Consider the following 26743-nt stretch of genomic DNA (forward strand, 5'->3'; position numbering starts at 1 on the left):
TAGCCGTAGACTCTATAGTATGCCATGTAGTGTACCGCACCTGATGTGTGCCTTGCCACAAGTCTGTTAAAAGGTAGAGAGAGTGATCCAGGATTGAATCACTGAACAACGATCAAAGTTATCCTTAATAACTAATAGACTAAGGAATTTTTCTCGATTATGGAGGTGGTTAAAGAGTTCGTCGTAAAGGGTTACATTGATGCAAGCTTTGACACTAATTCGAATAACTATGACTAGTAATATGGATTCGTATAGTAGAGTAGATATTTGGAGTATTTCTAAATAGCACGTAGTAGCAGCATCTATAAGATGACATAAAGATTTGTAAAGCACACACGGATCTGAAAGATTCAGAACCGTTGACTAAAACCTCACTCACGAGCAAGACGTGATCAGACCCCAGAACTATATGGGTGTTGGATTCGTTAAAATCACATGGTGATGTGAACTAGATTATTGACTCTAGTGCAAGTGGGAGACTGTTGGAAATATGCCTTAGAGGCAATAATAAATTAGTTATTATTATATTTCTTTGTTCGTGATAATCGTTTATTATCCATGCTATAATTGTATTGAATTAAAACATAGATACATGTGTGGATACATAGACAAAACAATGTCCCTAGCAAGCCTCTAGTTGGCTAGCCAGTTGATCAAAGATAGTCAAGGTTTTCTAGCTTTGTGCAAGTGTTGTCACTTGATAACTAGATCACATCATTAGGAGAATCATGTGATGGACTAGACCCGAACTATGAACGTAGCATATTGATCGTGTCATTTTATTGCTATTGTTTTCTGCGTGTCAAGTATTTGTTCCTATGACCATGAGATCATATAACTCACTAGCACCGGAGGAATACCTTGTGTGCATCAAACGTCACAACGTAACTGGGTGACTATAAAGGTGCTCTACAAGTATCTCCGAAGATGTCCGTTGAGTTAGTATGGATCAAGACTGGGATTTGTCACTCCGTGTAACAGAGAGGTATCTCGGGGCCCACTCGGTAAAACAACATCACACACAAGCCTTGCAAGCAATGTGACTAAGTGTAAGTCATGGGATCTTGTATTACGGAACGAGTAAAGAGACTTGCCGGTAACGAGATTGAAATAGGTATGCGGATACCGATGATCATATCTCGGGCAAGTAACATACCGAAGGATAAAGGGAATGACATACGGGATTATATGAATCCTTGACACTGAGGTTCAACCGATAAGATCTTCGTAGAATATGTAGGATCCAATATGGGCATCTAGGTCCCGCTATTGGATATTGACCGAGGAGTACCTCGGGGCATGTCTACATAGTTCTCGAACGCGCAGGGTCTGCACACTTAAGGTTCGATGATGTTTTAGTATAGTTGAGTTATATGTGTGGTTATCGAATGTTGTTCGGAGTCCCGGATGAGATCACGGACGTCACGAGGGTTTCCGTAATGGTCCGGAAACAAAGATTGATATATAGGATGGCTTCATTTGGTTACCGGAAGGTTTTCGGGCATTACCGGGAATGTACCGGCAGTGACGAATGGGTTCGAGAAGTTCACCGGGAGGGGGGCAACCCACCCGGGGGAAGCCCAATGGCCCTAGGGGTGGCGCACCAGCCCTTAATGGTCTGGTGGGACAGCCCAAGAGGGCCTTGGTGCCATAAGGAGAAAACCAAAGAAAAGAAAAACAAAAGGGGAGGTGGGAAGGAAGAGAAGGACTCCACTTTCCAATCCTAATTGGAGTAGGATTGGAGTAGGACTCCTCCTCTCCCTTGGCCGGCGCACCCTTGAGGGCTTGGCCCTCAAGGCAAGCCACCTCCCCCTCCCTCCTATATATAGTGGTGATTTAGGGCTGATTTGAGACAACTTTGCCACGCGCAACTCAAACCTACACCTCGTAGTTCTTCCTCTAGATTAGATTTCTGCAGAGCTCGGGCGGAGCCCTACACGAATAGATCATCACCAACACCGGTGCGCCGTCACGCTGCCGGAGAACTCATCTACTTCTCCGTCTCTCTTGCTGGATCAAGAAGGTCGAGATCGTCATCGAGTTGTACGTGTGTTGAACGCGGAGGTGCCGTCCGTTCGGTGCTAGATCGGAACGGATCGTGGGACGGATCGCGGGACGGTTCGTGGGACAGACCGCGGGACGATTTGTGGGACGGTTCGAGGGACGTGAAGACGTTCCACTACATCAACCGCATTTCTTAACGCTTCCCGCTGAGTGATCTACAAGGGTACGTAGATCTAATCTCCACTCATAGATGGACATCACCATGATAGGTCTTAGTGTGCGTAGAATTTTTTTTTGTTTCTCATGCAACGTTCCCCAACAACATCGACCGACTCCTATCTGCATCTAGAGTATTAAGTTTGTGAAGAATAATGTAAAGCATTAAGTAAGATGACATGATGTAGAGGGATAAACTCGAGCAATATGATGAAAACCGCATATTTTTATCCTCGATGGCAACAATGCAATACGTGCCTCGCTACCCCTACTTTGTCACTGTGTGAGGACACCGCAAGATTGAACCCAAAACTAAGCACTTCTCCCATTGCAATAATTACCAATCTAGTTGGCCAAACCAAACCAATAACTCGAAGAGACTTGCTAAGCTATGAAATCATGCATATAATAATTCAGAGAAGATTCAAATAATATTCATAGATAATCTGAACATAAACCCACAATTCATCGGATCTCGACAAACACATCACAAAAGAGTATTACATCGGACAGATCTCCATGAAGATCGTGAAGAACATGGTATTGAAGAACAAATAGAGAGAATAAGCCATCTAGCTACTAGCTATGGACCCGTAGGTCTGTGATTAACAAATCACGCATCATCAGAGGGGCAATGGAGTTGATGTAGATGCCCTCTGTGATCAATTCCCTCTCCGGCAGATTATCGGAAAAGGCTCCCAGATTGGATCTCACGGGAACAGAGGCTCCCGGCGGCGGAAAAGTATTTTGTTGTCTCATTTCGGCAATGAGGGAATATTTGGGAATTTATAGGACAAAGATTAGGGTGAGGAGACCTGCAGGGGGCGCACAAGCCAGGGGGCGCGGCCCCCTAGGGCGAACCCTGCAGGCTTATCGTCTCCCGGCATGTGTCCTGCCCCCTTCTCCAAGTGTGGCAGGTTTCTTCTGGTCCAAGAAAAATCATTCGAGAGATTTTATTCTGTTTGGACTCCGTTTAATATTCCTTACATAAAATACTCGAAAACATGGAAAAAAAGAAACTGGCACTAGGCTCTAGATTAATAGGTTAGTCCCAAAAATAATACAAAATAGCATATTAATGCATATAAAACATCCAAAACAGATAATATAATAGCATGGAACAATAAAAAATTATAGATACATTGGAGACGTATAAGCGTGCGACCCCTTAGGGTCTCGTTCACTTGGTCGCAGGTCAGATCATATCCGGCTCGACTAGTTGGTAGTGGCCTCTAGCAAAGTGTGCCGACTCCAAGTGTCTGATGAAGCTGGTTAGGCGAACCTGTACTTCATACTTCTGTTCTCTTTGCGACAAGATATATGTTGTCGTGCTCAAGGTTACATGGTCATCCTTGTTGTAGCACGACCTCTTTCTCGTTCTGGTGAATCCAACAAACACTTCGGATTATCTCATAATCCTCATCGCATGGCCATGCTTATCCAGGTCAGATCATCCGAGGGGCCCAGAGTATATCTCTCATGATCGGAGAGGCAAATCCCATCTTGCTCGACCATGTCTCACAGCATGGGTCTCACAAGCCTGAAACCTACCTTTGTAACTACCCAATCACAGAGTACCGTCTAGTCAGCCCAATGCAGGTATGTTACCATCTCGAGTACATGCGCTAGCTGAGGTCTTAGGACATTAAACGTATGTTGTACTAGATACTCAAAGATTACCGATCGTTGCGTCTCATAGTTGGACCTGTCCAACTCGGACCTTATCCCGACCCAGATCTGACTACATCAAATTCGACGAGATCTTTCTGAGTCCATATTATCCGGCTAGCATCCAATGCTACATGGTCAGTGAGACCGGACCATCCACCGTGTCATATGCTAGTCTAATTGGTTGCGCGTCCCCACAACCCTTTCGACTAGGGACCCTTTAGGACGGTCATCATACAATGCATAGTCTAACAAACAAGTCACATACTTGTTAATACATATCACTGATAATGTCCAAGGCTAAATTTAAACACATAGGAAATATCATCATACATGATTGCTTCTAGGGCATATCTTCGACAAGGGAACCCCTTGGATCTATATCTTAGAGTTCTTTGTGTTCTCCATGTTCTTCCTATAATCCTATATAGCTTCTGTTGTTGTTGTGGGATTTGGTAGTGAGGGACTTGGCCAGTTGGTGTGTTCTTGCCATTACAGCAGTTACATCAATTTGAGTTCTCCACGGTGATACATGGAAGTGAAAAGTTGAGAAACTTATTACTCTTGGGTGTTTTGGCCACCGTAGACCTTGTGCCTCTTGGGTTCTTCGACGCCCTAGACAGTTTGTGGTGCCATGGAGTTCAATAATTGTGGTTTAAAGCTCTGGACAAGCGTCGAGATACAGTGACCTTCCCCTAGGGTTGCCAATTATACGGGTTCGGTGACCGTCTCAAGGGCCCTTGGTGGAATGAAGACATGTTGCATTGTGCGAGGGAGTGAGGAGATTACAGTGGGATAGTGGCATTTTGAGGAGCATTGTGCGTCCACACCACTCCAAACGGATATTAGCGTCCGTAAGGATGTGAACTTTGGGATACATCGTCGTTTCTCTGTTCCTCGGTTTTCTCTTACTCGAGCCCTTTACTTATGCACTTTACCTTGTGATAGCCATATTGCTTCATATTATATATCTTGCTATCACATAGTTGTTTATCTTGCTTAGCATAAATTATTGGTGCATATAGGTGAGCCTAATTGTTGTAGGTTTTGTGCCTGACAAATTAAATGCTAGTTTTATTTCATTTTTGTTCAAGCCTAAATCATTATTATTATGAAGCGTCTATTCACCCCCCCCTTTAGGCGACATCCACGTCCTTTTAGAATGGCGTCCGGCCAACGATTTGGCCAGCAAGCGAGGCATTTGTCATGCTCGGACATTGATTTCATTTTGGCATGTCCGGAATGTTGAATTATGATTTGCTTTGCTCTGTTTCGTATTGTTGAATTCGGACAATTTGTATCGTATAGTCCACATGCATGGATTGCATGGATTTGAGGCTCCACATTTAAGATATGTTGACGTACGACAACCCATATAAGGGGCCCGCAGACATATAGGGGGCTAGATTTGTAAAGTTTGGGTGTAGATGCTCTAAAAGCATCTACAACCGGACTTAGCAAATATGAAACCCTAAATTTCATATGTCTTATCATCTTCGATTTGAGCCCAATTTGAAACCGTTCCCAGTTAGTGAACACGCGTGTTCGATTTGAGCCCAATTTGTTCTTCTGCGTAGCCACAATTTTCATCTTCTTCTTCATATATCTGGCCACTTGCATGCGATTGATGAAGATAAGAGAAAGAAAAAAATAATAAAGAAAGAAAGAGAAAAAAAATGGTTCGGCGTGGAGCTGCTTCCTACGTGACGGACTCACTCGACACGTTCGCGAACTCTAATTTTTTATATTTATCCTTAATATAAAAACTCGCAAACAATATAAACGTATAAAGATAATACAAGGATATAGAAGAGGTGGTTTAAGACTCCGGTTATATAGATGATATAAAGATGGCATCTTCTTCAACGGGTCGTATGTATCCATCACCTTTGTGTACTAGTGTCGCATGGAGAAATAGTACACTACTGCATTCCACTATGTTTAGGTGGCGGTGGTCAAACAGGTACTCCATCATTGGATCGATGGTGACCCTCGCGTAAGGGTATTAGTTATTCGTGTTCGTGCTTCCAGTGCAGACAAAACGCTGGGTTACTGTAATGGCTAGGTCGAAGCTATAGACTGGTAAGAGCATCTATAACCAAACTCTTCATATTGACCGGCGGTAACCACTACCCGGACCCCTCATATTGACCGGACGGAGGCGGTAGCCGAACTCCTTATATTGACCGGACGGACGCGGTAACCATTAACCGGACATGAGTGAAGAAAAAATTGATTCAACCGTATCCCTCTATCCGGACCCTTCATATTGACCGGACCGACGCGGTAGCCGGACTCCTCATATTGACCGGACGGATGCGGTAACCATTAACTGGACAGGAGTGAAGAAAAAATTGACTCAACCGTATCCCTCAAAGCTTTTATAAGTGTTCGGGCTGTCTCGCAGTTTTTATCAATGATGTGTGTTCGTCAAGGACCCATCACATAGCATTTTTTTAATTTTTTTTCTCTCTTCTTCTCCATCAATCACATACATATAACTTGACATATTTAACAAAACATGGCTGCATAAACGAAAAAAATAGAAAGTCAAAGGTGCTTAGTGAATTAAATTTATTCAGTCAGGCTATAGATGCTAACGGAAGACAAGTTCTCCGGCCGGCAGACGGCAGGGTCCGGCCGGCCGAAACGTCATCTTGATGTGGAAAAGGTCCACGCATCAACCATGCTTCTCTCTGCTGCTGTTCAGCGATATAGGGCGCACGCTAAATCCATCGTTGAGACGGCCAACTAATTGACTCAAAAAACTTCAGAACACAGCAAGACATTACAGTCCAACAATAAAGATTTCTCTGGGGGGAGGGGGGGGGTACCCATATTAGTGTGATTGTTTGCAAATATAAGATTTTATTTGGTAAATCTAGGTAAACATTTATTGCCTTATGAAAGAAATCAAAATTCTATTTGATAAGTCAATAAGAGGTGGTGCAAAATGGGTAGAAAATACTACCAAAGATGAAAAAAAAATCAAAATAAAAAGAGGGAGGGGGAATGTAAGGTTGAACGAAAGACAAGCGGACGACAGGATTTTACGGTCTTTTTAAGTGCAACAATTTTCTGCTTCACAAATACTTTCTTATCACCATTCAATAAAATCTTCACAAGCTACTCTATTAAGGAGTAATATGTTTTATAATTTACTGTTTTTAACATCGGGTGCTCATTTGACAAGTTTCCCAACATGTCATGATATCCACAATGTTCTCCCGATCTTTTGATGAGAGGTACTTCTCCAATATGGACAGAAATCGACCTTGACAGCCCGATTACACCAGACACTAGATGGTGCAAGGGTATTAGCGATGTTGAAGATATGGTCAGCCTAACCATAAAGGTCTAATACATGTGTGCAATTGAGAGCAAGCAATTAAGATTAACAATCTGAAAATTCCAAATTTGGAGAGGTTCTGACATCGGTTTGTTGACGGTCATTGAGCACACAGTCTAGCCCTATCAACAACAAAACACAAATACATAGGGGGAGAAACTAACAAACTAACATGATTAATGTGTTAGGTTGTACCGTGTTAAATGAGAAATTACCTTCTCAAATAGAAAAACCTAAGATGGTGTTTCTTTTCAAGGGACTAGACTTTTTTTTAGTCCCAGGGACTAAAGAAAAAAGTTCCTCCAGTAGAATCTTTTTCTAGTCTCTTACAAAAAGTCCTTCCTGTTTCTTTACCTAGGGACTAAATGAGATTTTTTTAGTCTAGTTTCTCTGAAACACCACCTAAGAAATCTGATCTTAAGACGTATTAATGAACATTAATGAGTATTCGTGAAATATTGTGTAGTAAATGGAGTAAATGAGTAAAAATATACTCCTCCGGATACTAGTCAATATTCCCCGCCCATCAAAATCCACATGTTCTGACATCCGTTTGTTGACGATCATTGAGCACATAGTCTAGCCCTATCAACAACAAGAGAGAGAGAGAGAGGGGAAGAGACTAACAAACTAACATGATTAGAGGGTGCTTGGATCCAAGGGGCTTATTTTAGTCTGATTAAAAATAGTCTCTTTTAAGAGGCTAAAGTTCAAGCACCCGTGACTAAAGAGGGGCTAAAACTAGTCTTGAGACTAAATTTTTGTAGTCAAGGATACCCCTACTAAAATGTGGATTAGTCCTCTATTTCCTTATTTAACTCCTCTCCTTTAAGAGAGGAGAGTTTTGGATTGAAGGGTTTGGAGGATAATAAATGCTCATTAACTTGATTTTAGTCTCTTTAGTATTTGGATCCAAGCATGGGTGAGGCTAGCAAATTTTAATCCCATTACTTTTAGTCATGGGACTAAAACGTATTCAAACATTCTCTTAACGTGTTAAATGAGAAATTACCTTCTTAAATCGGAAAACCTGAGGAATTTGATTTTAAGATATGTATTATATTAACGAACATTAATGAGTACTCGTAAAATATTGTGCAGTAATGGAGTAGATGAGTAAAAATATACTCCTCCGGAGTAGTCAATATTCCCCGCCCATCAAAATCCACCTTTCCTCCACGGCTGTAGCATTCCAAAAATGGGAGCATCCGTTCGTGCGAGTCAGATATTTCTTTAAAACGCTCTAGTAATCTGAATGGCGTCGGATCAGCTCCTCACAAGGAATCCATCATCTCATCGCATTTGATCAGTACTCGATGGTTAATGCCCGTATCTTAATAAGGCGGCAATTGAATTACTCCTTCATTACAGACAATCATGACGCGACGACAGCACGCTCCCGCCATTAATCAGCGAGCTGTCCTCCTCTCCCTATATATACAGCCCGCCCCGGGAGCTATGCGACGACGCAGCAGCAGCAGCAGCTAGCGCGCTAGAAACCAAAAACAAAGAGCAGCAATGGCCACGCCCTCCGCCGTCGGCTGCTTCCTCGGCCTCGCCTTCCTCCTGCTCTGCGGCGCCGTCCGTGGCGGCGGCGGCGCGCCCGACGCGGAGGCCGCGCGGCAGCAGGCGGCGGACCGCGTGGGGCGGCTGCCGGGGCAGCCGGCCGTGAAGTTCGCGCAGTACGCCGGGTACGTGACCGTGGACGAGGCGCACGGCCGCGCGCTCTTCTACTGGTTCTTCGAGGCCACCGCCGGCGCCGCCAAGAAGCCGCTCGTGCTCTGGCTCAACGGAGGTACGTACTTCTACTACGTAACCACCAGTCCACCATTAATAATTCCTCGCGACGGCATGCCCGTCGTGCGCGTTTAATACTGCTGCAAGTAGGAGCAGGAGTAGATGGGAAATCGGGGATGGGGATGGGCTCGGTTTGGGTCGCTTGAATTCTGTCGCCGCTGATAATTGATTGAGGCGGACGTTCCTTCTTCTTCCGCGTTCCGGATGAACACATTGATTTTGTGAGCGGGGAATCTTCCGAAAATTAAGAACGGGAGTGGGTGGTTAGTACGTATGCTGCGTTGTCCACAGTAGAGATGCATTGGCCGTACCCGTACGAGTGAACTGCGTTCGCATGCAATCGAGAACATGCTCTGAATATCAGTCCACGGTACGTGTATGAGTACTACTATCTGCGCTGTGCCCATTTAATAGCGACATTCTAAGCTTTTGAAAGGCTTTTTTTTAAGCTTAAAATAAAAATGCTTTTTTTTTAAGTCCAAAGGCGTGACATTTTAAGTGATCAGGGTGGTTGTTCGACAATGGAAATGTAGAGAGTGAAAGCTACATCCTGCCAAAACGTCTTATATTTAGAAACAGAGTTAGTACAAATTAACCACAAATACACAACTAGGCTTAATTGAATCGACGGTGTGAAAGGCTTGACCAATTTTGGCAAATCCTATTATGTGCATAGCAGTTATTGATGAATTAAACCGTATTGAGCTAATTTTGTAAGCTGCTCTGAATAGTATAAGTTATTTTAAAGATTTCACTGCGGACTACATACGGATGTATATAAACATATTTAGCGTGTAGATTAACTCATTTTCTATGTATATAGTTCGTAGTAAATTTTTAAAAAAACTTATATTTAGAAACAGAGATTGACTCTATAGTACTTCCTTTATAAAAAAATATATATGAGTGTTTAGATCACTATTTTTATGATCTAAATGCTTTTATTTACCGAGGGACTACAAGGTAACATACGACATGGTTGGCCATACCCTTTCTGTTTGACACGACGCAAATTTCAAACCATTTTTTTAGATCAAGCCGTATAGTAGCAAACACCAAAATATTTGAAATTAGATGATTTAGCCTAACGAGATTAATTACCATACGCTATATTAAGTGCCAAGCATGGTCATAATGATTCTAAATACACACGGTCATGATAATGTTGTAAGGGAAACACAGTCAAACTTCCTAAATTTTGGTCCTTGACACATACTGACATGATATGAATAGACACATGAAAATGATAGGTATTTTCCCTGAAGAAAATAAAAGAAAATAATATGGTAGGTTTTTATTATTCTCAAATCGTTAATTTGCCGTACTGTGAAATATAATGTACTAGCTATACTCCGTACTAAACTATCTACATAAACCTATCTTGTCCGAGCAAAGTTTGGAGCTTAGTTGATGGTTCATATAGATTAGGTCGTGCTTATCAACATGTTTTTTGAATTTTCTATCTTTATATACGATTAATTATATACAGTACCAAACTATTTACATAAGACGGCCATGCCTGGTCTATTTTGAAGTTTAGTAGATGCTCTGTAAACAAATGTAGAAATTAAGTGAGACGCCCCCCGTCATATCCTTTTCGATCCGAAGCTAGCCAATTCTACGGTCAAGCTGCAGCACAGAACAAGCCGACGAGGGCCACACGCTGTCCGGCCGATATAGTTGCTGTCCACAAGAGCAATGTGTTGTCATGCACGCTCCCTAGATACGTACTACCATGTGCTGCCGGTGGTGCGTGACCGGCGGGTGTGTATGATCTACGACGGCACAGTAGGTAGCTAGCTGCTGGTCCCGTGTGCACGTACGTTCCACAAGGACGGCCCGGGGCGGCACGCTAGCTACAGCTAGCCCTGGTCAACACGGACGGCAGCTTATCTCTGGCAGCAAATTAAGGAGGATCCATGCAGCCAATGGAGCTTGTATAACACGCGATATCGTGTGGGGCACTTGGCGTAATTCCCATCGGGATAGGTAATTAAACCTGAAATTTCAAATATGGTTTTAAGTTTAAAAAAAATATGAAAGAAATCATGCATGTTGAGCGTCGATTTTATCTGTGTTTGTTGGGTGGACGGACACTTATCGCCGGCCATTCCACTGTTTCTTCCTTGTCCGCACTCCGCACTGCACTTATAGGAAGCCGATGATTCACTTTTGCAACCCATAGCTTTCATTCATTCAGAATATAAAATTTAACAACCATGCACGCACCTATAACGGACGATCGCTGTGGGTTTTGGGTACGGTCGTGATGTTTGAGTCTGTTTGATTCGATCCAGCTGCTTTATAATTACCTAACGCACGCACGCCCCTGGACAGCCGGCCATCCCGATACGGTACAGCGATATGCGCATATACATACACTACCGCATTATCAAGTTGGAGCAAAGCATCTCATCCATGATGCATGCATGGAACCGATCTAGGAGTAGTAGGATAGAAAGGTTGCCCGGCACCTTTTGTTTTGATTGTATGGATTGTGGAACCGTACCACACGTAGCCATCAAGCTCGATGGGATCGTGAACAATCTACAGTAGGTAGCTAGCTAGAGGGCATACACATACATACAGTACACCGCCAAGAGGGATCGGAAGCAGACTGTTGGCGCGCGCTCTTGGCGAGCAGGAGCAGGAGCAGGGGACCGTGACCATGCAATGCATGCGCCTTAGTCTGCGCGCGTGACGGCGTGAGGCGAGTGCAGCGTGCGCCTGGACCACCGTCCGCAAGGCGCACCTTGCACGAATGCGCCCACGGAATCGAAGCGGGGCAAGGATATGAACGACGGCAGGCCACGAGAAGGGCCGCACCGCGGTCGAGCGATCGACCACAAACGCGAAACGTCTTCCTTCCCGCCGGTCCATACCTAGCTAGCTAGCCGGGCGGCTACCGTCTACTCTACGTACTCGGATGTAGTACATGGAGTACTTAGTTTTTGAGTTGGAGGAATATATCTTCTTCCTTTTATCCTTAGTTTCTGACAAGTCACGAGCCAGTGACAGAGGACGCTCTTGTCTGTTGCATGGCAGGGCCGGGCTGTTCGTCCATCGGGTATGGAGAGGCAGAGGAGCTAGGGCCCTTCTTGGTCCAGAAGGGCAAGCCGGAGCTGAAATGGAACCCCTACTCGTGGAACAAAGGCACGCACCACCTTTTTCCCCCAGCTTAATAGCAAAATTAAATAAGTGGCAAACTGTACTCTGTCGATATTTATATGTTGTTCTATATGTCTCGCTGAAAAGCGCAGAGGCCAATCTGATGTTCTTGGAGTCCCCGGTGGGCGTCGGCTTCTCCTACACCAACACAAGCTCCGACCTGGGCAAGCTTGGTGACAAGATCACCGGTAGATAATAACAATCCTCTGAGAATCCCCTCCAGAGCAGCAAACAACGATCCTGAATTTCTGACTGGATTATATATCATGCCCGCACAGCCGCTGACGCCTACGTCTTCCTGCTCAACTGGTTCAAGCGGTTCCCGCAGTACAAGCACCACGAGTTCTACATCGCAGGCGAGAGCTACGCCGGTACGTGAGCGTAGTAGACGCAGCATTTCAACGCTCTTGCAGTTCGGTCAGAGCACGCAACTGAAACTTGACACTGACGGGTGGCGTACGTTCTTGTCAGGGCATTACGTTCCGCAGCTATCGGAGAAGATCTTCGACGGCAACAAGCACGGGCCCAAGGAGAACCGCATCAACTTCAAGGGTCTCATGGTAGCCAATTATTGACCACGGCATCGTCGTAATGTTATTCTTACGGCTCGCTAGCTGCTTAATTAAACCATGACGACGGCGACGGCGACGATGATGCAGGTAGGGAATGCTCTGATGGACGACGAGACGGACCAGGCGGGCATGGTCCAGTACGCGTGGGACCACGCCGTGATCTCCGACCGGGTGTACTCGGACGTCAAGGCCCACTGCGACTTCGCCATGGACAACACCACCGCCGCGTGCGAGCAGGCGTTGGAGGACTACTTCGCCGTCTACCGCCTCATCGACATGTACAGCCTCTACACGCCCGTCTGCACCGACAGCTCCTCCTCCTCGCCGCTCGCCAAGAGGGTCGGCGTCCACGGCGCCGCCCCCAAGATCTTCTCCAAATACGTAACGTCCCTCTTCGATCGATCACCACCGTCTCAACCCCTCCATCAAGTAAAAAGTAAAAAAAAAAAACACATCGGCATCTACCTGTGGTTCGATCATTTTATTGTTCGTTGCAGCATGGGTGGTACATGAGGCCTGCAGGTTACGATCCCTGCACGACTCAATACTCCGAGGTCTACTTCAACCGGCCGGACGTCCAGGCGGCGCTGCACGCCAACGTGACCAAGATGGGCTACAACTGGACGCATTGCAGCGACGTGATCGGCAAGTGGAACGACGCCGTCCCCTCCACTCTCCCCATCATCCGCAAGCTCGTCGCCGGCGGCATCAGGGTCTGGGTTTTCAGGTGAGCCGGCATGCATGCCAATGGGAATGTGAGCGGGTTAGGTTTCAGGGGTGTTCCGAGGAGAAGCTTTGCTTTGAACTGACAATAATGTCGCTCGACTCGGCACAACAGCGGTGACACTGATGGGAGGATCCCCGTGACGGCGACGAGGCTGACTCTGAACAAGCTCGGACTCAAGACCGTCCAGGAGTGGACGCCGTGGTACGACCGGCTGCAGGTGGGTGGGTGGACGATCACCTACGAGGGCCTCACGTTCGTGACCATCCGCGGAGCCGGGCACGAGGTCCCTATGCACGCGCCGAGGCAGGCGCTCAGCCTCTTCACCCACTTTTTGGGTGATAAGAAGATGCCTCCCACGGCCTTCTCCTAGAGACGGAACACATCACCTCACCAGGGGCTTCCTTTTCTTTGTTCTCGGCCAATGCTATACTAGATGTAATTCGATTGGAACAATCGTTAATAAACAAGAAGTCATAGTGCTGATTGGTTTCGGGGATCGCAGCATACTGGCCCGTATTGGATCGCAACACACTTAAATAAACAAGTCACAGGGAGCGTTTCGTTGCCGGCGAGGAACACCTCCGATGGCAATGCCAGGGAATTGAATACACGGTTAAGGTATTTTTGGGTCATATATTAGATTAATTCACTGATTGTTCATGTCAATGGCGATGTGCAAATTCGATTAGACTGTAGACTGATTTGTGTAGGATCATATCAATGTGCATGTCCATTCTTGTTGAACTCTTATTTGTGTTAGATCATGCCAAGCTTATACTAGATTGTGCACCACCATGTCTTGGATCATAACATTGTGCATGTTAATGGACATTCCTAGCTTTAGTACGGCCATGTCTTGAATCATAGTGTTAGACTGCATAGTTATCTGTACCTATACGTGTATATTGTAACGTACCCTTGGTACACCATCTATAAATATATGTGATAAGCCACCCCTAGAGGGTTGAGCCAGTTCCCCCAAAACCCTTTGTCTAACATGGTATCACACTAGGTTAGGTCTTCCTCTATTTAGCCACCGCCCATCTCCTGGCTGCCGCCGCCGCCGCCCCGCCTCGGGCCGCCGCTGCTGCCGCGCGCCTTCCGCTCCTCCGGCCGCTGCAATGACGACCACCTCCACCGCTTCCACCTCCGCCGGCTTCCTTCCGGCCTCCCTCGCTGCGCTCCTCTCTCGCCCTACTGACGCCGCTGCTGTGGCGGCTCCGATCAGCACTCGCAGCGTCGGCTCTCTCTTCTCGGCGGCATCGTTTTCGCCACCGCCCCCGTCCGCCGCACCTCCGGTGCCTGTGCTGCCCCTGGTGCCCTCCTCGAGGACCCCCTCGGCGTCCGTTCCGGTCGCCGCCCTCTCGGCGCCGCTGGTTGCCGCCTCCACGTCGCCCGTTATGGCGCCCTCCTTCGACGCCAACGCTGCCCACATGACGCCGCCGATCGGTGCCCACCTTGCCGCGGCCGCCTCGGTGGCCCCGGCGGCTGTGGCCGCGTCTCCTGCGGCATATACGCCGCCTGCTGTCTTCACGCCGGGGAGTCTACCTGCGCCGTTCCAGTTCCGCCACCTCATCATCACCAAGTTATCTTCAGATAATTACGTGTTCTGGCGTGCGCAGGTTCTTCCGCTCCTTGGGAGTCATTACCTCCTCGGCTACGTCGACGGCTCCTATCCGTGCCCTCCTGTGGTCGTGGACAGCGTCAATGGACCAGTCTACAACCCGGCGCATCGCGTCTGGACAGGGAAGGACCAGGCGAACCTCTCGGCTATCCAGGGGTCGCTTACACCGGAGGTTGTCGGGATGCTCGTCTTCGCCAAGACCTCTCACGAGGCCTGGACTATCCTGGAGCGCTCCTTCGCGTCGCAGTCGCAGGCGCGTTCCAGTGCTCTCCGTCGCCAACTTGGTGAGTGCGAGAAGCTCGATGGCACGGCCACGGCCTTTTATAACAAGGTCAAGTCCATCGCCGACACTCTGGCCTCCATTGGCCAGCCTCTCACCGACACCGAGTTAACTCCTACATCGTCAACGGTCTTGACGAGGAGTACGATGGACTTGTGGAGATCATCAACGAGCGTGGCAACACGTCTCCAATGCCGGCGCACGAGCTCTACTCGCGCCTTCTTCTCACCGAACAGCGCGTGGAGGCGCGCCACACCCGTGGTCGAGGTACTCCCTCGGCGAACGCCGCCTACAAGGCGGGATGTGGCGCTCCTGGCCCTGGTGCCCCCTCGGCTCCCTCGGGCAAGGGTCCTGCCGCGCCGCCTTTTTCGGCCCCCCTCCTGCATCGTCCTCTGGGGGGGGGGGGGTTGTCCTACCTGGGAGTGCCAGCTCTGCGGACGTGTGGGTCACTATGCCTCTAAGTGTCACCGCCGTTTCCGGAAGAGTTTCCTCGGTCTCTACAACGACGACAAGGACTCGCGCAATAACGAGCGTCAGGCACAGTTGGCTGATAAGGCAGCACCTCGGGAGCAGCAGGGACACACGCAATCCTATCCTGTCGACCCCCACTGGTACATGGACGGTGGGGCTACGGATCACCTCACGAGCGAGCTCGGCAAGCTCCACTCTCGTGAGGCCTACCACGACACCGACAAGGTTCACACCGCCAATGGAGTAGGTATGCACATCTCTCATATTGGTCAAGCATCTCTTCTCACTAGCCATACAAATAGGAGTCTTCAGCTTCGTAATGTCCTTAGAGTTCCTGCTGTGACGCGTAATCTCCTTTCAGTTCCTAAGCTTAATGATGATAACAATGTTTTCTGTGAATTTCACCCTTTTGATCTTTTTATTAAGGATCAGGCCACGAGGGACATTCTTCTTAGCGGACGGCTATGCCAGGGTCTCTATCGTGTGGAGCATCCTGGCGTCTCTCGGGATTTTAGTGGAGTTCGCGTCTCGTCGTCACAGTGGCATGCTCGCCTTGGTCATCCTGTGTAATGCCCCAAGTGTGAAACTTTCCCTTTTTGGAACCTGTTGCATGTGGGTCCACCCTGTCAGAGATATGATGATGTCACTTGTGTCTATGATTCCCTGTGCCACCCTGTGTCCCTTGCATATCTTCCTTGCATGCATGCTTAGCATAACATAACATGTCATCTCCTTAATCTTGTGATTTCATGTGACTCTTATTTTCAGTTTTCTTAGGATGCATGCATCCATGCCATCTCATTCCTTGCCTTACCTTATGATTGCATGTCATGTTCATGTTGGGATGTGTTCTTACTAGGAGTTAGTATTGTGGTGATATGAATGCATGGGATCTTGTGAGGTGTGATGTTGAGGTTTGTTATTATCTTGTGTTGATGCTCATGTGATAATGGTATGTGGGTAGGAGTGAGTGCTAAGTATGTTTAAAGCTCTTGCTATTTAAAATCCTTTTCCCTCCTATTATCTCATGTCAAAATTCCTTCTTCCCAAAAATGATTCTAAAATGTGTGGTGGTTAGATTAAATTGTGATTATGAGGAGGTGTAATTTTGCTGAACTGTTATTTGATTTTTAAAGGTGCAAATAAACCCAAAACAGTAAATTAATTTCTGTTTTGCATTTATTTCAAATAGCTCCAAATAATGCTTTCCTATTTTTTTCTAATGGGCCATAATTCCTTATGACCAGGAGGTATTTCCTTTTGATTTTTATCCCAATAGCCTTTCTTGTGTTTTATCTTTTCTTTCCTGAGTGTTTTAGATCCAATTAGAAGGCCCTAGAGTTTTTTTTCTCCCCCTGGCGCCGCATGGGCTTCCTCCCGTTGCTGGCCCAGTAGCTCTCCCTCCCTGGCCCAAGTGCATTCGCTCCAGCAGCCCGCTCGTCAAGTCTCTTCTTCCTGCCGACGTCACGCAGTACGACCAAAGCTCCACCTCCCGATTGCCTCCCCCTCAATCCAGCGGCTCAAGCTCGCCTCCCGAGACCATATAAGGAGCCCAAGACCTCCTCCTCCGCCCTAGGGTTCCCTCTCCTTCTCCCCAGCGCCGCCACCTTCCCCCTTCTCTCTTTCTTCCCCTGGTAAGCTTCTGTAGAAGTAGCAGAGAAAGAGGGTGCAGCGCCGCCGCCGTCAACCCCGCGTTCCGTCATCTCCGGCGCCGGTGGCCATGTCCAGGGGCTCGGGGTGGTACCCCGCGCTCCATTCCCGCCATCGCTGAGGTCGAGGAGCCACCTCAACGACGGTCAGAAACCCGTCATCGCCTCAGTCCAGGGGTCTTCTTCCTCTTCTTCAGTAGCAGCAGCAGTTCGCCCCTCCCTCTCCGTCGTCTCGTCGCCGTGGGCTCTCTCCTTCCTTCCCCAAGGTGAGGCGCCTTCCCCTTCCTTCGTCCTCCCTTCTCCCTCGTCGGCTCCAGCTAGCCGAAGTTCTGTGCCGAGCTCGTGCGTGCGTTGTTGAGTGGAGAGGCAAGTCGCAGTAGCGTAGTAGGGCGTTGCTAGCGAGCCGCAGCAGCAGGGTAGCGTCGGGTAGCCTAGCCGCGCAGTAGCAGCAGCAGCTCGACCTGCGGCCGGAGCTCTCTGTCGCCGTGCTTCCAGGCGGGCGGTACTGCCGTAGCAGAGAAACGCCGGTGCAGTCCAGGCAGCCAAGGGGGAACCTTTTCCCGTGCTCAGGGCGGGAATGGAATCCCTGAGACTCCCGCGTCCCCTGCCGAGAGTCCCCCTGCCGTAGGTAGACGAGAGTGGCCCCGCCAGCTCTCTCTGGTTCGGCTGCCGGCGGAGCTCTCCTCTACAGTGGAGAGTGCTTTTCTCTTTTTCCTTCCCGTTATAGCCAGACGTCGATCCGTAGCCTGATGGTAGTAGTAGCACTGTCATCGCATGCGCCTGTAGGAGGGCGTGGGTTCGAGTCCCCCCCTCGGCGCCTTTTTGTTGGTTTGTTTTGATTTTTATCGGTTCAGTGACCGCAGGCAAGCCTTACCTTGCGATTTCCCTTCTCCTGTCAACAGCTAGTGCAGCAGCGCAGTGGTATGTTGTGGAGTTGTTGCACTAGGGGATCTGGGGTTCGAATCCCAGAGAGCCCCAGATTTTTTTTCTTTTCTTTTCTTCCTGTTTTTGCAGATGTTTTTCCTCTCTATATGTGCAACTCCATGTCGAGCTCATGGAATACTTTGCCCTATGTGTTTCTTTCCTCCCATGTTATTTGTTGGAGGAGTAGGAGTAGATTGTGATGGTAGTAGTGGTGTGAATCTATGCCTATGTATTTCTTCCTTCCATGTTACTTGTTGGAGGAGTAGGAGTAGATTTGTGATGGTAGTAGTGGTGTGGGTCTAGGGGCTTGTGAGATGGTGCTTGAGGTGTGATGTGTGTGCAAGTGTGTGTATATTTGTGATCTCACTTGTGTGCCTTGCTAGGCTAGTGCATGTGGGTGCTAGTTGTCCTCATGATGGTGGCCTTGGGCAAGTTTGTGTGAATGTAGGGGTGCCCTCCCTCACCTCCTTTAATTATGTTTGTGAGCTTATCCTAGTGTTCATTGCCATCATAACATGTGTAGGTGTGGATTCCTAGTTTAGCTAGGGTGGATTGTTGTGGGGGTTGCACTTGGAGGATGACATGATTCCTAGGGTGATCCTAGTAATGCATGTGAGAGTGTGTACCATCACATGCCCATATGTGGGGGGTGTGCATACTCTCTTGTTAGCATAGAGTCATATTGTGATGTACTTGATGTTAGAGATATTGGGATATGGGTGTGGGTGTTGTTGATGTGCATGACACAAACATGGGGTTCAAACCCCCATGTCACTTTGTCATTGTGCATATGAAACTCTCCTATGTGATTGTCATCTTAGAATAAAACCTTATGGAGTTGTATTTACATTTTGTTGGAATTTGGTCTTTGATTCCATGGTATAGATGGAGCCCAAGGGGCATGGATTTTGTGTGCTAATAGTAGGGGTTTGTTCTCAACACCATAGTGGTGTCAACTACCTCTTGGTTACATGTGCGTGCAAACTATGCCTAGACAAAGTGGGCATGTGGCTGGAAAATTCCAGATTTTTGAACCCTGAAAATTTCACTAAGTCTGGAATGCTGGAAACATTTTCTTCCCCTGTAGATGAGGATGTGCTGGTCATTCTGTTGAGAACTGGACTTAGTTTAGTGCTAGTATTTTGAACCTGACATGTTTGTGAAGCTTCCTGTCAATTTTCAAGTCATTTGGAGTACAGTAGCTTCTATTTTGTTTGCTGTCAAAAAGCTTCAGAACAGAAACAGAAACTCAGGTGCAGGATTTTTCACTAAGTCCCTGAGATCTTATGGTTTTGGAAAAGTTTGTGGCCTTGTAGCTTCTAGAGTTTAATTCCTTTTGCTGTGATTCTTGCTGGAGCTTGTAGTGTTCTTGGTTGGAAACAGCCACATATATTATTTGCCATGTTTGAAGACCTGTAGCTATGTTGCATGTTGCTCCCAAACAGCTAAGATGCAGAAACTGGCAGATTGCGTAGTCTTGCCATTTTGTTCAAAGTTTGTGCTTAATTGATGTTGTGTTGTTCTACCTTGCTCCATTTCATTCATGTTGGGTTAATATGTGTCTTGGCTACCTGGGAATACCAGATTTGTGCCAATTGTGTGTGTGGTGTTGAATCTTTCACGTAGGGCTTCATATCGTGTTTCGTTGATTCCCGTTGATCCGTAGCTCCGTTTGCAAAGTTCTTTATATGGTTTTGCGCCGTTTTTACGAGCTGATCTGTTCATATCATTCCCATGCATGTCCAAATAGTTAGTGCAAAGTTCTGTCCAGAAACTTGTTGTAGTTTATTTTGCTTGTGCTAGTGATAGAAATAGTGGTGCATGCTCAACTTTCATCTCATGCATCATATGAGTGTTGCATTTTGTGGTGTTGCTATTCATTGGCTGTTATTCTTATGTTGGGTAGCACCGGGAGCGGAGAACGAATACGTGGAGTCAGGAGAGTACGTGCAGGACGATCCAGAACCATTCCAAGCTGAGGATATCACAGGCAAGATAGTATGACCTTGATCCCATCTCTAGACTTGTTATGTTAGTTTCGATTCCATGTCATATTTCTCGCTGCCTACCACTGAAATCATATTGCCTCTTCATATGCCATGAGCCTAAACACCTCCCTCTTTCCTAGCAAACTTGTATGGCTAGGTAGGCTTGCTCAGCTACTAATGTTAGCATTATTAGTTGCAGGTGTTTTAAACTCATGTGAGGACATGAGCTTGATATCATTATATTAAATTCTGTTATTTAATTAATGTTTCTATAAACTTGGCAAATGACGGGAGGCCTAGCCTTTTGCCGGGTGTCTTGTTCCGTTATTGCCGCCTTAGTTACCGGTTACCGGTGTTTGATTCCATAATGATCGCTCCTAACACGTTCGGGGTTGTTATGGGGACCCCCTTGATAAATCGCGTAGTGTTAAGGCTTGTCCGGCAGGACCCAACTTTGGTGTTAATTTGCTAATCACTTAATAATAATCTGCATAGGGAGTTGCTACCCCGAGGTTTCTTAATCAACAACCCGCAGTGCTCCTCATGAGTGTTGGTCCAAACTGGTCTGCCTGCGGGGTCACCACAAGGAAACTTGAGGTTTGGTACCTGTAGCTAGTTCCATCCGGCGTGTCCTGAGACTGAGATACGCGGCTCTTATCGGGGTCGTCGACACGTCGGGAGGTCCTGCTAGCCTTGTCTTACCTTAGCGGTATATCTTGCGTATAGGAATCCCGGTGAAGCTTTGGTTTTCCCCAGAGTTGAGGGTTTTCTTCTAAGGAATCCGACGAGATCACAAGATTCGTGATAGAGGATGCCTTTGCGGCCTGTGTTCGTTTGTGATGGACTAGTTGGAGCACCCCTGCAGGGTTTAATCTTTCGGAAAGCCGTGCCCGCGGTTATGTGGCAACTTGGAATATTTTGTTAGCATCCGGTATTACAGAACTTAAACATAAACTAATAAAATATGCCAACTGTGTGCATAACCGTGACTGTCCCTTCGGAGATCTCTCTTCGGTCGGGAACACGGTGGGGTTATGAATGCCGTAGGTAGGTGTTCAGGATCACCTTCTGATCAGGTATTCTCGATCGTTAGCGTAGACCACTTTCACTTCATTTTAGCGTAAGTTAGCCACTTATTCAATCATAGGTTGCAGCAGCCTGAAACACTTCATCCCTTCCTCACCCAAATAACGTGACTAGATTTGGCACCAAGGTCCTAGATTGCTGAGTCCCCGTGGCTCATGGATTCCTCCGAAACTTCCAGCAGGAACAGGTACCCTAGAGACAGATGATCCTGACGGCACCCAGCTGGCGTGGCAGTACGACGAGGAGATAGATCGCCTTTACGTGAACTATCCAGAGGACTAAGCCATGGTCGTGATCGTGGGCCTGCATCGGGTAGCATAGCATTTTTCTTGTTATGTAGTCCGTACCGGAACTACCTTGTTTGCATCTGCGTTGTACTCTGTATTATTAATAAGAAGACACTTGGATCCCAGATTGTCTGCTGTAATTATTATTATGTGCTATGTTTACTTGCTTGTGAAACGCTTAGATGCGCTTCTTTCCTATTCGGGGGCCTCGACCCCCAGATCGGAAAGGACCGCATCTTGGTCGTTACAAGTTGGTAATCAGAGCCTTACGACCATAGGAGCCTTTGTGTGATCGTATTTGGCCGAGTCAAGTCTAGTTAAGGTTTTGAGTCTTAGTTATATCGGAGAGTAGGTATCTTTTTTCTCCTCTTCTTTGCTCTGGTGAGGCTTCCGTCTTAGGAAATCTTTAACTCTACTCCTTTTCTCGCTCAAAATTTTTTTAGGATCACGCGGGTATTTGTGAAATCTATATGATTTCGATGTGACGGAATCATGTCCTGGTGCCTCCTATCTACTCTAAATATCAGGGGAGTTGAGCTCCAGGGATTATCGCGCACATCGCCATCATTCAGATTTCTGAGTACCTAAGAACGGAGGGTGTTCGTTATTGCTTCAATACGGGTAGTGGTGAGATAACCCTGACGTCCCCAGTACTGGTGTAGATTGTTCGGGAATACCACCACACTTTGTATCGTTATGATCATGAGGATCTATTGTAGACGAAGGTCCGAGATGCTGGTTGTGTGTTGAAGGATGTGATATAGGTGACGGCTTAGTTTAGGAGTTGTGTGAAATACTCCTTGTATCCGGGTGCCTGATTGCATGACCAGTTATTTCAGGAATTCATAGGTGGGATATCTGGTAGTATCTTATAGGACTATCTTCCTACAAACGGTTGATTGAGGTTGGGAAATCTCGATCATATATTTGTTCCGAGCAGTTCTAGCTCACACTTGTTTGCTGTGGCCCTTATCGGAATTTTGTCGTCTGTTACTTTGAGAATGCACTCTTGCTATGTTGTTCGAGTGCAATGCTAAATTCGATTCAGATATTCTGTCTTTTGATTCAGCTATATCTTCAATTATTCTGTGGTCTAATATGCTGCCCGTCTTCAGGATGGCTCCACCAACTCGTCAGACTCCAGCGCGTGAGGATATGCCGCCTCCACCTCCTCCTCCGCCACCGCCGCCGCCTCCTCCTACAGAGGCCTGGCAGGCGATGATGGCAGCTACCAATGCAAACACTCAGATGCTGTTGCAGTTGATCCAGGAGAGAGCCAATCATCAGCAGGGCAATTTCCAGCAGGGTGGCAATCACCTCGCCAGTCTGAGTCAGTTCCTGTCAAACCAGCCTAAGACATTCACTTCTTGCGACCAACCGTTTGATGCGGAAGATTGGATCCGTGATATGAACAAGCATTTTGAGTGTAGCAATGTGCGTCCAGAGGATTATGTCAAGTTTGCAACATTCCAGTTGAAGGGGCAGGCTTCTATTTGGTGGCAGCAGCTTAAGGACTCCAGAGGTGGCAGGGTGATGTCTTGGGATGAGTTTTGTCGTGACTTCAGATCCCACTACATTCCTTCCAGTTTTGTTGAGGAGATGCATGAGAAGTTCAGGCGCTTGAAGGAGGGCAGCAATTCTGTGTAAAAGTACAATGTTGAGTTCCACGAGCTGGCCCGTTACGCGTTGCAGGATGTTCCGGATCAGAAGAGCAAGATATACCAGTTCAGGGGTGGCTTGAAGGAGGATTTGCAGTTAGCACTCGCTTTGCACGATCCTGAGGAGTTTGACAAATTCTATAACTTAGCTCTCAGAGCAGAGGCAGCCTTGCTCAGGGTAGAGAACTCCAAGAAACGTTTCAGAGATTCCAGCTCTTCCTCGACTCAGGTGGTTCAGAAGCAACAGAGGTTTTGGGTTTCTCCTCCTCCTCCTCGGCACTCTCAGCAGCCGAAGCACTCAAGTGGACGTGGTTCTTCCCGCCCACCCAACCCTGGATTCCAGCAGAGATATCAGCATCAGAAGCAAGGGCCTCCTCAGATTCAGTTCCGGCAGCCAGCAGAGGTCACTTGTCACAAATGTGGGCAGAAGGGTCACTATGCCAACAAATGCACTTCTCAGCTCCGTCTGCCGCCTCCTCCTCCAGGCAAACCTCCTAGCAACGCTCTTGTGAAGTTCAACCCCAGATCATCTCGAGTCAACATGGTGAATGCAGCTGAGGCAGAAAATTCATCGGATGTGATCATGGGTAATCTCTCAGTCAATGGTATTCCTGCTAAAGTCTTGTTTGATTCTGGTGCTTCGCATTCCTTCATGTCTTACCCCTTTGCATTTGGTAATAATTTTGCGACTGAGTTCCTTCCCAAGCCATTGCAAGTTGTGTCTCCCGGTATGCGGATGAGCTCTCAGTTGTTCGTCCCACACGTTTCTGTCAAGATGGACAATTATGCTTTTTCTGGCGTCTCCTATTGTCCTGGGCAAGTCCGACATTGATTTGATCCTTGGTATGGACTGGTTGGCCATGAACAAAGCATCAATTGATTTTGCAGCTAAAGAAGTGAAACTGACCCACTCTTCGGAGGATGTGATTATATTCGCGGCGCGCGATGACACAATCCTCTTGTTCTCCTTGAATGAAAAGGGTGAGATCAATCCCATTGAGCAAGTTCCAGTAGTCTGCGAATATCAGGACGTGTTTCCTGAAGAGCTGCCAGGCATGCCTCCGCACCGTGAAGTGGAGTTCGTCATTGAGCTTGAGCCAGGCACAGAGCCAGTGTGCAAACGGCCGTACAAGTTGGGTCCAGAAGAGTTGAAGGAGCTCAAGAAGCAACTCGATGAGCAGGAGCGTTTGGGTTTGATCAGACCAAGCTCGTCTCCGTGGGGATGTGGTGTTCTCTTTGTCAAGAAGAAGGATGGTACGGACCGACTGTGTGTCGATTACCGCCCATTGAACAAGAAGACAATCAAGAACAAATACCCACTTCCGAACATAAATGAGTTGTTCGAGCAGCTGAAAGGTGCTAAAGTATTCTCCAAACTTGATCTCAGAATGGGCTATCATCAGATTCGCATTCGCGAGGAAGACATTCCGAAGACGGCATTCAGGACCAGTTTTGGCTCGTATGAGTATACGGTCATGTCTTTTGGTCTGGCTAATGCTCCTCCGACTTTTTGCCATTTGATGAACTATATTTTCTCGCCATTCAAGAATGAGTTTGTCTTGCTTTATCTCGATGACATTCTGGTCTTTTCTGAGGATGAGGAAGAACATGAGAAACATCTCAGGTTGGTGCTTGATAAACTGAGAGAATACAAACTGTATGCCAAGTTTTCCAAGTGCGAGTTCTGGCTGAAAGAAGTGGTGTATCTTGGGCATATTATCTCTGCCGAGGGCATTAAGGTTGACCCGTCCAAGGTTCAAGCCATTGTTGAATGGGAACCTCCGCAGAATGTGAAGCAGCTTCGAAGCTTTCTCGGTCTTGCCAGATATTGCAGAAGATTCGTTGAGAACTTCTCCAAAATCGCCAAGCCGCTCTCTAGTCTTGTTCAGAAGGGTGTCAAGTATGTGTGGTCTCCAGAGTGTCAACTGGCTTTTGATACACTCAAAGAGAAGCTTACCTCCACTCCGGTATTGGCTCCTCCGGATGATTCCAAGCCGTACCAGGTCTTTTGCGATGCTTCTCTCCAGGGTTTTGGTGCAGTCTTGATGCAAGATAGGAAGGTGGTTGCTTATACCTCCAGGCAGTTGAAGACTGCGGAGAAGAACTATCCTGTGCACGATCTCGAGCTAGCAGCTGTTGTGCACGCCTTGATGAGTTGGAGACATCTCTTGTTGGAGCGTAAGGTTGAAGTTTTCACCGATCACAAGAGCCTCAAGTATATCTTCACTCAGCCTAACTTGAATCTTCGGCAAACACGTTGGGTGGAAATGCTCCAGGATTTTAATCCGAGTGTTGAGTACACGCCAGGCAAGGCAAATGTTGTGGCAGATGCATTGAGCAGGAAAGCATATTGCAACAATCTGATTCTGCAACCTCTCCAGCCGGGTCTTTCTGAGTCTTTTAGGAAGCTCAATCTTCAGCTGGTTCCTCAGGGTTTTCTTGCAAACCTTCAGATCTCTCCTACCTTGGAAGATCAGGTCAGAGCAGCTCAGCTACTTGATACTATGGTGAAGAAGGTCAAGATTGGTGTGGGAAAGAGTCTTCCCAAGTACAAGTGTTTCACTGTTGATGCCAGGGACACTTTGTTTTTCGAGGACCGTCTTGTCATCCCGAAAGGTGATCTCAGGAAGGTGATCATGGAAGAAGCTCATAACTCTCTGCTTTCTATTCATCCGGGAAGTTCCAAGATGTACCATGATTTGAAGCAGTCGTTCTGGTGGACCCGTATGAAGCATGAAATTGCACAATTCGTTAATGAGTGTGATGTATGTCGAAGGGTGAAAGCAGAACATCAAAGACCAGCGGGCCTCTTGCAGCCTTTGCCGATTCCCGAGTGGAAGTTCGATCACATTGAGATGGACTTCGTCACAGGGTTTCCGAAGTCCAAGAAGGGCAATGATGCTATCTTCGTCGTCATCGACAAATTGAGTAAAGTGGCGCATTTCCTTCCAGTCAAGGAGTCCATTTCAGCAGCTCAGCTGGCAGAGTTGTACACCTCGAGGATTGTCTCGTTGCATGGTGTACCTATGATGATCTCATCAGATCACGGGAGTATCTTCACTTCCAAGTTTTGGGACTCTTTTCAGTCTGCTATGGGCACGAAGATCCGCTTCAGCACAGCGTTCCATCCTCAGACTAGTGGTCAAGTGGAGAGAGTGAATCAAGTTCTTGAGGACATGCTGAGAGCCTGTGTTATCTCGTTTGGCATGAAGTGGGAGGATTGTCTGCCTTTCGCTTAGTTCTCGTATAACAACAGTTATCAAGCTAGCTCTCGC

General features: G+C 47.2%; 1 protein-coding gene across 1 annotated transcript; it reads left to right on the forward strand.

Annotated features, from left to right (window-relative positions):
- Positions 1-8499: 8499 nt before the first annotated feature.
- On the forward strand, positions 8500-13992 carry LOC123403221 (serine carboxypeptidase-like 34). The gene is made up of 8 exons (XM_045097170.1): positions 8500-9032; positions 12080-12187; positions 12295-12390; positions 12481-12573; positions 12674-12762; positions 12862-13155; positions 13272-13501; positions 13613-13992. Exons 1-8 carry the CDS (start codon positions 8756-8758, stop codon positions 13869-13871), a joined length of 1446 nt encoding a protein of 481 aa, XP_044953105.1. The 5' UTR covers positions 8500-8755; the 3' UTR covers positions 13872-13992.
- Positions 13993-26743: the final 12751 nt, after the last annotated feature.

The sequence above is a fragment of the Hordeum vulgare genome, chromosome 6H (assembly GCF_904849725.1).
Source record: "Hordeum vulgare subsp. vulgare chromosome 6H, MorexV3_pseudomolecules_assembly, whole genome shotgun sequence".
NCBI lineage: Eukaryota > Viridiplantae > Streptophyta > Magnoliopsida > Poales > Poaceae > Hordeum > Hordeum vulgare.